General features: G+C 37.5%; 2 protein-coding genes across 3 annotated transcripts in view; one reads left to right on the top strand and one right to left on the bottom strand.

Annotated features, from left to right (window-relative positions):
- The window catches only part of SPATA17 (spermatogenesis associated 17), a 125535-nt gene extending 119290 nt beyond the window's left edge, over positions 1–6245 (bottom strand). Inside the window, exon 1 of the mRNA XM_019739978.3 lies at positions 6134–6245. Coding sequence (XP_019595537.2) covers positions 6134–6201 — 68 coding nt within the window. The 5' untranslated portion in view covers positions 6202–6245. The remainder of the gene's footprint in view (positions 1–6133) is intronic.
- Positions 6246–6479: 234 nt separating this feature from the next.
- GPATCH2 (G-patch domain containing 2) overlaps positions 6480–13514 on the top strand; it is a 148316-nt gene continuing 141281 nt past the window's right edge. Inside the window, exon 1 of one of the 2 annotated variants that reach the window (XM_019743007.3) lies at positions 6480–6661. In XM_019743007.3, coding sequence (XP_019598566.2) covers positions 6606–6661 — 56 coding nt within the window. In that variant the 5' untranslated portion in view covers positions 6480–6605. The remainder of the gene's footprint in view (positions 6662–13514) is intronic. The other variant, XM_019743087.3, reaches the window with a different exon arrangement.

The raw sequence follows: 13514 nt of genomic DNA on the forward strand, positions 1-13514 counted from the left end.
GAATTTACCCTTTACTTATAATTATTGTTAGAAATGCAGAAGAGAAGCAATCAAATTATCTGTTTTGAGTTTATGTTTTCTAATCTTTCCTGCTAATAACGCTAACATACTCAAGAGAAAAATTAAATTACCTCTTTTCAGAGTTACAAATAATAATGTATTATTTGTAAAATACAAGCACACATATTACACGACACTAATAAGAACTACACAGAATAAAGTGAAACATTAAAAAAAATAGTAGTTAACTTACTGCTAAGTTTTAACTTCTGTGCTGAAATTTGACTTCTATACACATTTTTCTCTTGCCCTTTTTTTAACTGCTTAAAAATGAAATTTACAGATACTTGGGTTACCACTGGGATGCTGAATACTTATACAGTATGTCATGAACTGCTAGACATTTTATGTTTAAAATGAAAAATGTGGGTAACACTTTATTTTAATGGTATATTAATTAGTTCCAAAGTACAATGAAAATCCTATAGCAGTGAATAAAATATGACATCTACACGAATTTGAAATAAATTTATTATGATCAGTATTATCACAATGAATACTAAATGAATTATTAATGATGAAAGACCAAAAGTATTACCAGGAATGTAATAAAACATCCAGAAAAAGCTGGAAGTTTCCAGTCACTTCATCATCAACTAGAAGTAAGTACTATAACCCTGGATAACACTTCAGTCATGTGTATCATTACGGGCCAGAAATTAACTGACAATAAAGACACTGAAAAAATGTGTTGTTAAGTATCTTTCCAGTAATATGCAAAAACTATGCCTTTCACACATCAACATGCTGTGTTTATTCCGACCTATGTGTATTAGCTAGTGAATAAATGCTCAATTAAAAACCCAATACTTTTCCTTTGTCATTATCATATAACTTCTATTTTAGGTACCAGGAATAAAATTCCAATATTGGCCGTCCTGTATTATAAGATATATTGATGCGCAAAATTATTATTATTACTATTATTATTATTTTGCAAATCATTCATTATTAGGTCTTAAGGGTGCCAAGCTCCTCAAAGGCAGAAACTATCCTTACTCTGTACTTTGTGTTCTGATTGTCACCTGGGTGCCTAATAAGACGTCAGTAACTGCCTGCTGATGAGAAGAAATAAGACTACAGTTTAGAAGCAAGAAGTCATGTTTTGTTTTCATCACTCAGCCTCCTGATCATTATTATCTCACAGCTCAATGAATAATGAGCTACAAATACATGAGAAGTAGATCATAAAAGAGGCGTATCCTGCAGATTTAGAGTGTCCTTTTGAAATGCTTTAGTACTCCGTTTTCTACCAATTCCTTCTCACTTCATTTCCGGAACAATTAAGTCCTAAGAAACTGGCAGTTGACAGGAAAGTAGGAACCTGTGCTAGACCAGGCGTGAGGGGAGAGGCTGCATTGTGGAGTGTGGGTGCAAGAGCCTGGGCAGGATAAGGTGGCCTCCACACGTGGGGGCAGCCTGCGGGGAGGATGCCAGGTCAGAGTAAGGAGAGAAGGCCTGGCTTCAGGGTGTGCAGGAAAGGTAAGGAAAGGTTCCACCTGACCGGCAGCCAGCACAGGGAATCAGAGCCCACGAGTGAGGAAAAGGGAATGGAAGTCAGTGAACACTTCGGCGTGGGGAGGCAGAGCGCACAAGGGGTGGAAGGGATGCATACACAGCTTCAAATTACCTGCTGAAAAAAATAATACCTGTTAATTACAAAGGAAAGAAGAGAACATAATTTATGCCCCCAAATCATCTCTGTGCACTCGACGGAAGCCTTGCTAAGTTTCACTAGTCAGAACTGAGTACAGTGAATAACAGAAAAATCAGCAGTTAATTAGAATCAAGGGACTCATATCCAACTAAGCTGTCATTTGCTTAGGTTAATGGGACTCAGACAATTGTCCACATTCAAGCACAGGAGACCAACTAATTATTAGACTAAAATGCAATCAGGAACTGTTGACTATATTAGAGTGAGAAACATACTGCCTAAGTTTATGGGAATAATGGATTCCAGAAGCAGCCACCATAGGGAACATGATACTTCAGGCGGAAGCACGGGCAAACGGCCTGTCTTGTACAAGAGTCCTTCCTGTACCAGTATTTTCCTTTCCTCAGCCTGACCTTCGAAAGGCAGGTTAGACCTCATGGGGCACAGGTGCTTCTTCAACAACACGGGTTGGAACTGCAGGGGCCACTTAAAGCACGCATTTTTATTTTCCATACACACAGTGGGCCCCTTGTATCCATGGATTTCATATCTGAGGGTTTCAAACTCAAGGATTCAACCAATCGTAGCTCAAAAACAGGATTTTCACATTCCCAACTGCAGATTCCCAACCACGGTTTCACAACGATGGATTCCCAGCCACCAAAGGAAAACGCTATTCTCCACACACAGTTGGTGGGATCTACGGATGCGAAGGGCCAACTTTAGAGTCAAAATAATATGTGGCTTCTTGACTTGCCCTCAACCCCCACCTTGTTCAGGGGCCAACTATATTTCCATGCAGAGACTTGATTCAAAGTCCGTCTACCCCAAGGATAAGCTTTGGACTGAGATGGATCAAACGTCACTAGATCGCTGACAAGTAATTTACACTTTCTACATTTCATTGTCCTCCGCTGTAAAGCAGGAAACAATTAAAATCACCTCGTAAGGTTATTGTGAATCTCAAAATAATGTTTGTGAAAGCATTTGACAGAGTTCTCTCAGCATACAGCAGTTATTCAAAAACAATGGTTTCCCCTTCTACTTTCTCTTCTGTCCCCATGCCCCATTTTAGATGGCGAGAGATCTGGAAACTTGGCAGGTAGATACCTGGTCTGTACGGGGTCTCTGCACAACTTCCTCCCTCGTCCTGAGCAACTGTCTCCATATTCCTCTACATACAGCTTCCCCTTCAGCTAAGTCAATTCAAAGAGATTGCATCTCTTCTACCATCTCTTTCATCAACACAAACTCCCTCAGTTTCGATTTTTTAAACTAGAAAATGTGCTGTTTGTAAAGAGAAATATGTAGAATATGATTAACTTGTATCAAATAAAGGATGACTGATATTACTATTACCAGTAGAATTTAAAGGTGAAACATTTTTTCACATAAAAAAACAGAACAATATATAGCCAATGAAGAGACACACCCGTACACATGTATAATCTAAACAACACAGCACCAAAAGATACCACTACAGAAACTCCGCTGAAGAGGGACATTTTAAGTCACTCCAATTAGTATTTGACAGATTAACTAGACAACATTGAAAGAGGATATGGGGAAAAGGAACAATGCAATTAAATGAACACGTATCAAACTCTTCTATTCACAAATAGGATAGTATCAATAACCAATAAGTCACAAGAAAATCTCAACAATTCAGAAGAATGGAAATGGAACTAGGAATTAATAGTGAACTTTCTTTTTAAGGCCAATAATGTGTCAAATAACAACGGAAGACTATTTTGTTCCACCCTGTAACATCCTAGACACAATATTCAGCCTCTTCCATAGGCAGGTCAAAACGTGAATACCCACCCACTTCCTGTGCCAGAACTTTCCAGGGGGCTTGGGTTGGCCAGGCAATGAACAGTCTCCCAAGACTCCCTGGCACATGTGCTTCTTGGGAGTTCCACAGCCTTCCTCTGCATTAGGCAGAGGGGTTTTTCTCTTTCTGAGTGGACTTCCCGGGGCCCTGGAGGACTCAAGTGCTAAGATAAGCATTTAGTAATAATACATTCCTCCCACACACACAAAGTCTGCTTTCAATTTCAGAGGTATCCTGGTGCCCGCTATAAGTTAGAAACATTTTTACCACTGCCTTGTTACCAATATAGAAAGAAGACATTGAAACAAACCAAGGAGATTTAAATAGTTTCCTCTAACTCTGCTCCCTGCATGTTACTGGATTTGGAACAGTATTATGCTCAGGCCAATTGGATTTCTGGATCTCTGTGCTTGCTGCCATTTCGTTTCTCAGACCAGTGTAGTGGGAAGAAAATTGTGCCCTGTGTGTCAGTGAAAAAAGCACAGGCCTTGGAGTTGGATTAATGGGTTTTGAGATATCGCAGTTGTGCGACCGTACACAAATTACCGAAATCTCTCTGAATCTCATTTTCTGTGAATTATATGAAAAGGGAATAAATACATAATCAGGAAAGATGTGTAAGAATCGAATGATAGGCCCACACACAGTTCCTTTTCTAAAGTCTCCCTGTTTATGCCAAATGGGGCTTCACAGGAACTCCTGTGAGCAATGCAGATTCTTCTGGTCATAACTGTGACCCACTGAATCAGAATCTGGCTTTTAACAAGATCCTCAGGGGACTGCAATGTACACTGAAGTTTGCGAAGAACTGATCTAATCAGTAACAGATGGGAAATGACAATAATTTCCCAAAGAAATTGCCTGTTTAGTTTTTCTGTTTATGTTAATGCTTTATACAGTTTTTGTCCCCAAAGCTATCAATACCCTGCTGTTGTTGTTTTTTTCAAACTAGGCAAACTTTGGAATTTTGATTCCTTTGCAATCTTTGAGACTTTCCTTCATACTGAAAATACTACTAGGAAGAGTAGTGATAATAATAAATGAAATGGAGGACATGCCAACTTATTCTCCTCGTGGCCTGTGCATAACCCTGTCTTTTCTCGGAGCAATCTCCAGTTTGGGGAAAATGCACCCACTGTCAAAAGCCAGGAGATGGGGACAAATGTTGACACTGAAATCTGTAAAAGAAATTATGTCTGTTTGCAGTGTGGAACTTCACCATGCTTTTCTAGAACACAGTTCTCAAGCTCTAAAAATATGGATTATTAATACATTAGCTTATACTGTTGTGAAAGCCAAATGAGATGCTATGTGAAAAAGTTCATAGTCCATGCCCAGCATATAATTAGTGCTCAAGAAATGTTAGTTGTTTCCCTTCCTGTTCGTCCTCAATATATAGTAATGATTTCTTAAATGCTGCGCGCCATTTTAGGCTGTGAATATCAAGAGGGACGGAGCTTATTTCTTTTATACATAAATAAACAAGGACCTGCTGCATCCTCTGAATGATTGCTAAATAATTTATCTGTAATTAAGATAACATATAGATAATAGATAATTACTATCTTTTGCTTTTTCAGGCATGTTTACTTAAACCAGGACCAATGACTGATTGAAAGATTCATTTATGGAATTATTAGAGAAATTATTGTGTAGCTACTATGTGTCAGAACTATGACAGACGTAGGAGACAGAAATAATGATGAGCAAAAAAATGACACTCCCCACTTCCAGCTTAAGAGGGACAATAGATACTGTCTCACAACAGAATGTAAAATTGAATCGTGATTAAGTGCTGTGAGAGAGGTACATGGCCCTATGAGAATGGAGTCGGCGAGACAAATGTTGGAATAAGAACAGCTCAGCAAGTTCCTGTCTTACTGACTTATTTTCCATTGGTCTGCCATGTCACTATATTCTATCTTCCTCTAATTCACTTGTTTGGTATTTCTCTTAAGTTGGAAAAACCCCTGGGGCATTGCTCCCAGAAGGCCACTGTTAAAATGAACCTCTTCCTGACTGAGCAGTCTAGGAGGAGGGAGATGGCTAGGCTGCTAGTATGTTCCTTAGCCGTCTTCTATTACTTAATGTACTGGCACTGGTTATCCAGATGGCTTAGACACTGTCACTTCAGGGACACAACTCAGTCACAGAACAGTTGAGTTCAATGATATTTGTGAAAATAATGGAGACACAAATTCCCAGGTAGATGGGGGCCACACTAGCTCAGCCAGATAGGGGAGCCCAGGTAACCCCAATCAAGCTATTAAACTTCAACAGCCAGGATGTAAGTTTCATCAAATTGCAGAGAGATGTCAAAAACAACAAAAAACACTTCATTTTACAATTTTACCTATGCTGGGCTTTCACTTAAATCATCTCAAGCTGATATCTATGGCCCCCCCTCTATCTATAATTCCCCTGTGTGGTAATGCTACTTTTAAACTTGTGATTATGTTTGCTGCTAACAAATCAAGGGGAGAAGTGGGTGGTACTTACTGAATTTTCTGATAGAAAACTGGCTCTAGTCAAGCCAGCTCTTTGCGTGACCCTCCCCCCCGCCCCCCCAGGTGATGACCTACCTGTTCCTAAAGTAGTACTGATGTCCTATAAACGCGGAACGAGCTTGCAGCCTGGCTAAGGTGGCCATTGCCTCTCTGACTCTGGTTTCCCACTGGTGTTACTATCGGTCTCCAAGGCAACCGAGCTCAACCATCGCGCTAGTCCCGGGGGTTCCACTTTTCTTTTACTCCACTTTCTTTTCCACCTTGTTTCAGTTTCTGGAATATTAAATAGACACATGAATAAATTCCGAGTAGGACAATGTTTTACTTATTTGCTTCTGTGTTTTCTGTGAGCAAAAATAAGAGGTTGTAGGCTAGAGGGGGGGAGAGGAGAACTAATGGTTGCGCCGGGCATCCGGTTTCTGCCTCCCGTCTGCTTCCGGAAGCTCCGCTCAAAATGCTGAACTGCTCTTTGGAAGTCGTTAGTGCTGTGGTCGTTGGAGACTGTTCTCGGGCCTGAGCCTCGAGGCCGGGCTCCTGGGTGTCGTTAATGTTCGGGGCCACCGGGCGCCCACCGATCGGAGCTCCAGCCGCCGGGAACAGCTGGTGAGGCTGGCGGCCCTGGGGATGGGCGATGAGGACAGGGGGTGATGGCAGGAGGCCGCTGGACCTGGGCTGGAAAGGGGGAGGGAGCGGAGACGGATGAGCTGAAGACAGGTAGGCCTTGCTCTCACTCGTGCGTGGGGTGGACGCAGTTGGAGGAAGGCGTTGAGGTGTGTGCAAAGGTGGATGCAGGCCGACAGTAAATGCTGGCTGATCGCTTGTCGAGCACGCGAAGGTGTTTTAGGAGAAAAGCTTTCTGGACTTCCAAGAGCAATTCATTTCCTCGTTGACCGTTGACAAGACGAGGGGCAGGAAGAATTTATCTTAATCCAGGCTTTATCCCCCTCTCCCCACTTCTCTTTTAAAATTGATTAGATTATACCACGTGTCTTGGAAGCTCAAATCCCAGAAATCTTGAGTTCTGGAAGTTTGGTAGTGGAAGCGCCCTCACTCGCCACCCTTTTTTTTTTTTTTTTTTTTGGAGTGAGCATAACCTACCTGTTTCTGGCCCTTGAACATTCCTTTCTAGTTCAAATGAGGTATGTATGGGTGTTTCCTGAGAACACGTAAATGCCAGGATAAGGTTTGGGATTTGACTGTGTCTACAGGATCGTATCACCAGCCCCACTTTAGAATAATATATTGCCTCGACTTTTCAAACTGCTTTCACATAGTAAGATCTTTCACTTCATCCTTCTGACAGGCCTGTGATAGAAGATTATTACAGGCACAGAATACTGAAGTGACTTATCGTCCTAGAGCTAGAAGCTGGGTGATGGATTCTAGTTGAAAACTCTAATGCCTGTCCTGTTTTTCTCCCCAGCTCTTTTCCTCCAAGCATACACAAGACAAGCAGTGAAACAAGCAGATTTTCCATTAATTCTCAAACACAAAGTGTTGAACATAAAGGTGAAATGTGGCTGAAACTGTATGTCCATTCCTAGATTCTGCAGCACATGAGAACATGGGGAATTTAGCAGTCTGTGATCTCAGTTAATTTTGCATCACCTGTTTCTGAAAAGTTATAAGAATATCTTGTCTAAAATGTTGTGAAGGAGATCAGATCATTCTGTAGTTCATTTTATAATGAGTATAGATTTGATTATACTTCTTTTAAATTCTCACAGTTTCCTTTCAGAAAAGCAGAGAGCACTTATTTTGTTTTTAATAGTGATGTAAGTAGTATAAAATAAAACATATATTTCTAAGTGTTTAATATTTTCTTAATGTTTCACCATTCAGTATCTTGTAAAGGGGGGCAGACAAAGTGTGCTGTGCAGGTTGGTCTTCTCTTACTCTGGGGATACTGGTTTCTAGGATAGATGGCTCCGTAATTCAACAATATGACTCTTTCAACTCCTCCCTCCCTTCCACCTTCTTCCCAAGGCTATGTCCTGCTTTATAATACAGAGAGCCACCCCTCTCCAGCTCTGTTGTTCTCCTGTGGCAGTACACAACACTTCCTTTTTTATGACACTAGAATATAACATAGTACCTAGCACTTAATCAGTGTTTTTGACTACAATTCTTAAAAATCATGCCTGATTTGGCAGAATGAATGTGCTCCAGACAATAGGAACTTTTATTTTCTAACTTATCTGCACAACCATCCTCTCATTCAAAATTTCTTAACAGAATTTTTTTCATGCATTGATGAGACACGTACTCTACTATACATGTATGTTTCATCCCAGTGTCCCTAGGTATGCTACTACTAAGTACTTACCAGGTTTTACATACATATATCGTCATATTTAAATTTTTCAAGGTAGATTCTATCACTTTTTTTTTGCATTTTAGAGATGATGAGAGGGGCTAATTTAGTTTGACTTGCCCAAGTGTCATATTTGCAGTATGATTCCAGCATGTTTTACAAAAATTCTTAACCACCCTGGTGTAATGCCTCTGATGTCTGAACAATATACAATATCTCAAGGAATATATCAACTGGAAAGTATATGCCTGGAGTTGTCAACCAACTTGCAATTCCTGATGGATTTAACTCCCATCTTGACTCCAACTTTTTCAACAATGTCAACATTAGTTTTTCAATTTTTAGGTGCCAAAAGGGTAAATGTAGATGTTTAACAACTTGTTGAAAAGTGTGACTGATAGTTTATAGTTAAGAAGCCTAAGGAAAAAAGGTTGTACAGTTAAATAAAGATCCTTGATTTTTTTTTTAGTATGTGTGAGGAAATGAATATAATTTTAAGTTAATCTTATAAGTGATTCATGGTATGTTTTTCTAAAAAATATAGCTGAGAGCATCTATCACTTTTTGCCTCATTACTCACATACATTTTTGAAATTAGGGTCCAAAATATATCTGTCTTGGTACATCTAATGTTAACGGTTTAAAATTTGATTTCATTTGGTGGACAAATCACAGTTAGAATTTAGATGCACTATTCTTCATTACTTTTTATATTAATAATTTATATTTAAAGTCAGTTTCTGTGGGTAGAACTAAACAAATTTTAAAAATTAAGTCCTTGATAATGGAAATACTGAATCATTATTGACATTGAACTATAGTGTCTATTTATTTAACTTTATGTAGCTTTACTTTAAAAAAACATTAAAAATAAATTGTTGATTCTGGACCTTTGTTTCTATAGTTTCATTCCTATTTGGTATTTTGTGGGGGGGTTTTGTTTTATTTTTTTGTTTTGTTTTACAAAAAAACTGCATAGTGAAAATATGCATTTTTTAAAATAACAGCTTATTTGGTTGTTGTCTTGAACTCAATTTCATAATGTCCTACTTGTTTGAGTCGAGTTTCTGTTTCAACAATTAGGAATCAAAGCAATGGCCAGCATGATTTTGGGCAAATGACTCATTAATCTTGGTGTAGATTCTTAGCATCCTTATTTATGGCAAGCTGGAAATGGTTAAACCATCTTCGATAATATGCCATTAACTGGCACATTTACTTCACTAAAAACTTAAGGTATCTAACTTGTTAATGTGGCAGAAATTTTGAAATCTGGATTGTCTAAATTTTTAGTCAAGTCTTAGTTTTCTTTGTTATTTGTTCATTTATTTAGTCATTCATTAATTTGTTTATCCGACAGATTTTTTTTAACATCTGTGATGTGTCAAGCATTTTGCTAGGTACTTTTAATTAATATTCAGTTGTCTTCATTCTCATTGCTATTCTAAGAATTCAGAATAAATTATATATTCAATACGTATGAGCAGTTAGCATGTATAAGCAATGAAGGAGACTCATTTTCCTATATACTAGAAGCTTGCGTAGATGCAGATACAGATATAGATATATGCATGTTAACAGGGATTGGAATGAATTATCTTAGGTTCTTTTTTTGTTTGTTTGTTTCTTTTAGCCTTTGATATTCTTTCACTTAGGCTATTTTTAGTCAATAGTTTATATTTTGAAAGCCATTAGAGTATGAGGACAGAAGTTGTGAATGACTTTTGAAGTCATTAAATGAAGTAACAAAAATCAAAAGTATGTTCTTCAAATTTAAAAAATAAATGAGTTTTCCTCATTACATCACTATTTGGAAAGTAGACTTAGACTTTTTTCCTTTAAAGCTACTTGTGGTTTGTTTTTCACTAAGTTGCCAGGGTAAAGAAGAAAACAAGCTTTCTGAGTGTTCCTGTGGTGACAAAAGTGAAAAAATAGCAACAGCCATTAACACCTCCAGTTGCGCGCTTCCATTATGGGAAATGAGGGTTTTTTTATGTGGTGAATAACTGTTTGACTGTTAACTTGGTGGGATGATTTTCTTTAATACTTTGTCTTGTCTCTATATATTACTAAGATAAGAGTAGGTCAGATACACAACATTGATTTTTTTTTTTGTTAACGAGATTTTTGGGGTTCTTTGTTTGTTTTAGATCTTTAGAGCCTTTAAGTAATCCCTAAATTTCTTGAAATTGTATGCAGGATTTTTGCAAATGTCTATTGTCCCCACTCTTCCCAACATTCAGAGTGGTTCAAGAATTCAGAGAAGTTGAAGGTCTTTGCTTTTATTATAATGTCTTCAGTATTTATAATATGATTGTACCTTAAAAGCTGACTGATTTGATATTTCAGTGACCAGTTTCCCTTATTTGTAGATAACTTCTATCTACAACCTCTGTTGAAAGTTGAAATAGCTGCTCTCACACATTCAAGACCCACGCTCATCCTCATAGAACCTCTTCGAGGTGGAAATTATACCTACTTTTATGATGTATAACCAATCAGAAGATAAGTAATTTGTGGCTAGTGAATATCATAGAAAATAGCTTCCATATACATAGTTTGAACTCCAAAGCTCATGTTCTCTACAGTTTCCCTAGAGAGTTTTACATTCTATATTTATTGCCCAATGTTAGCATAAAGTTATAATTAATTATGTGTTTCAGAATAACAGGTTCCCCCAAACCCACGCTACCTTTCTCAGAAAGGAGAGAAAAGGTTACTTCTGATTAGTGGTTTAAATAGATCATGGAGTTTCTAAACTAGCTCAAGTAATGACATTTAATGTCAGGGTTATCCTTAAATTCCTAAGATGACCTCCCCCCAAATATATAAGAGGAGAAAATGAAGACATAGTCTATTAAGTTATTAGGCTGAAATAAAGACTTATTTTGACAATATCACCAAATTTATTAATTCCTATGAGCAGCAGAAATCTTAAACAATCTAATTCTTATGGATCCCATTTTGTTAAATTAGTCACAAAATTTAGTCCTTGATGTGTCGTCCTTAAGGCTTCCCATTCACATGTCTAGTCACTCACTGTCATGGTCTACACTGTTATGCGTTAATTGGAATCTGTACTGTTTGGCTGCTTCCTGTATAGTTTTAGGACCAACCAACTTTTCCTGTCTTAAATGAAAGTTAACATGAGTACTGAGGCAGGTAATTCCAAGACTATTTTCTTCTTAAGTTTGTGAGCAGTCATCGCATACATTGATTGGCATAGTTCTTGACTCTGTACTGTGTTAATGTAGCATCTTTGTATACGTTGAATTCTTATTCATACCAAAACTAACACATAAATGGCTATCTCTTCCCTTAAATTTTTGAAAGCCCGTTGAGCAGTTGTATTTAGCCACAGGTAGCTTACTTTGAGCACCCCACTCCGAAAGTGACTTAACTTTGTAGAAGAAATAATCTGTTTTACAGAGATGAAGATGAGAATTTTACCATATACTAGCTGATAACGAGTATTTGACTTTTTTTTCCCTTAACTAGATTTTTGATAGCTGTAATCAATTACCATTTAGTTACATCTGGAAGATTTTTGTTTTTTAATGAACTTGTTGGGTTTATTCAGTAGACACACATGTCTATTCTCTTGTTATGTATCAGTATCCAGGCAAGGAAATTATTCCCTAATTTTCTATACATGCAATAGTTTTCCTTCTTAGGAATAGTAGTTATTGCTAATAGAGGCTTCAAAAAAATAATAGTCACTGCCCAAAAGTTGGGCTGTAGAGGGGGGTTGTCTTTTTCCTGGGCTTTCTTGGGTTTCAACTCCTGCTGTGCCTGCCTGCATATTGTTGACTGCCATTTGCCGGCTCTTGGTTCACCAGGCAACTGCCAGTCCTTTGCCGACATTTGCTTGGTAAGTTAGGACTAAGGCAGCTCCTGATTCTTCTTCCTCGAATCAAAAATATTTGAAAGAAAACCCTAAACTTTGTGCCACATTTTCTACATGTATTGATCTTCCTCACTCTCACCCATACGTTGTTAGGAAAACCTAGGTATTAAGGAAGACAAGGAGAATGCAAGTCACTCATTTCACTAGATGTTTAGTGTTTCCTATAGGAGGACAAACGAACTTGACCTTTGGCCCAAAATTTTTACCTAAAACTGATACATCAAATTTGAGATTGACTGTACATATTACTCTGCATAATATAATACCACCGGAAAAAAAAAACACACGCAAAATACTTATCTACTCAAATCATTTCCCTTCACAAAATCCAGCTTTATATGGATAGTGGGACTATAATTTTATTCTATTTATTTGGATGATCTTAAGAAAACTATCAGTGAACTGTTATCTTAGACATTATACCCAATACAAACTATTTCCAAAAGATTTCATTTCCAGATGAAGAGAAATAGTTTTATAAATGTGAGTAGAAAAACCTTCAAATTAGCAAAGTGGTAATTCACTGAATTTTTTCATTTACAAACTTTAAAACTATAGAGGCTTAATAAACAGATTTCTGTACAGAAAAGTTCTATATTTCCTCTAATAGGAAAGGTCTTATTTAAGAAAACATCTTTAGGATGAAATGTTTCAGTACAGTGGTGTCTTCAATATCACTATGAAGGCAAAGGAAATAAATGAGCTATTGATCGTGGGATGGTCCGCTATAATGACTGTTTCTGTGAGGCCAGTTTTACCTGAACCATGCAAGTGAAGCAGCTTGATTGACTATAATATTATTGGCTCATTAACCGGTTTTGCTTGGGATTGACTTGTCTGAGTCTGGTTAGTTGAAACTGAAGGGGGAAAAGTAATTTGAATTCTGAATGGCACTTCCATTAAATGTATTTTTTTTCCCTGTGTTTTTATAGAGTTTTTAAGAAAGCTTTTTTAAAATAGGCTTTTAGCTGATTCATATTGAGTGATATTGTGGAATAAATTGGATTCTTCTAGTTGAAATATTTTTTAAAATATATTTTGTCTTGAGAAAAACAATATAAAATCGAATAAGGCCAACAATATTAATGTTATAAAGAAATTTTGCTTTCATTCTTCATATTGTTGTGAATTATATTTTGTTAAACTGTGGTAGTTACAGCAATATATTTTTAAATGAAACTAATTGAAGAGTATCAGATTTCAATGGACTGACTCCGATTTGCTAACCTTTTCCT

The sequence above is a fragment of the Rhinolophus sinicus genome, chromosome 6 (assembly GCF_057876585.1).
Source record: "Rhinolophus sinicus isolate RSI-liver-muscle chromosome 6, RSI-T2T, whole genome shotgun sequence".
In the NCBI taxonomy this organism is placed as follows: Eukaryota; Metazoa; Chordata; class Mammalia; order Chiroptera; family Rhinolophidae; genus Rhinolophus; species Rhinolophus sinicus.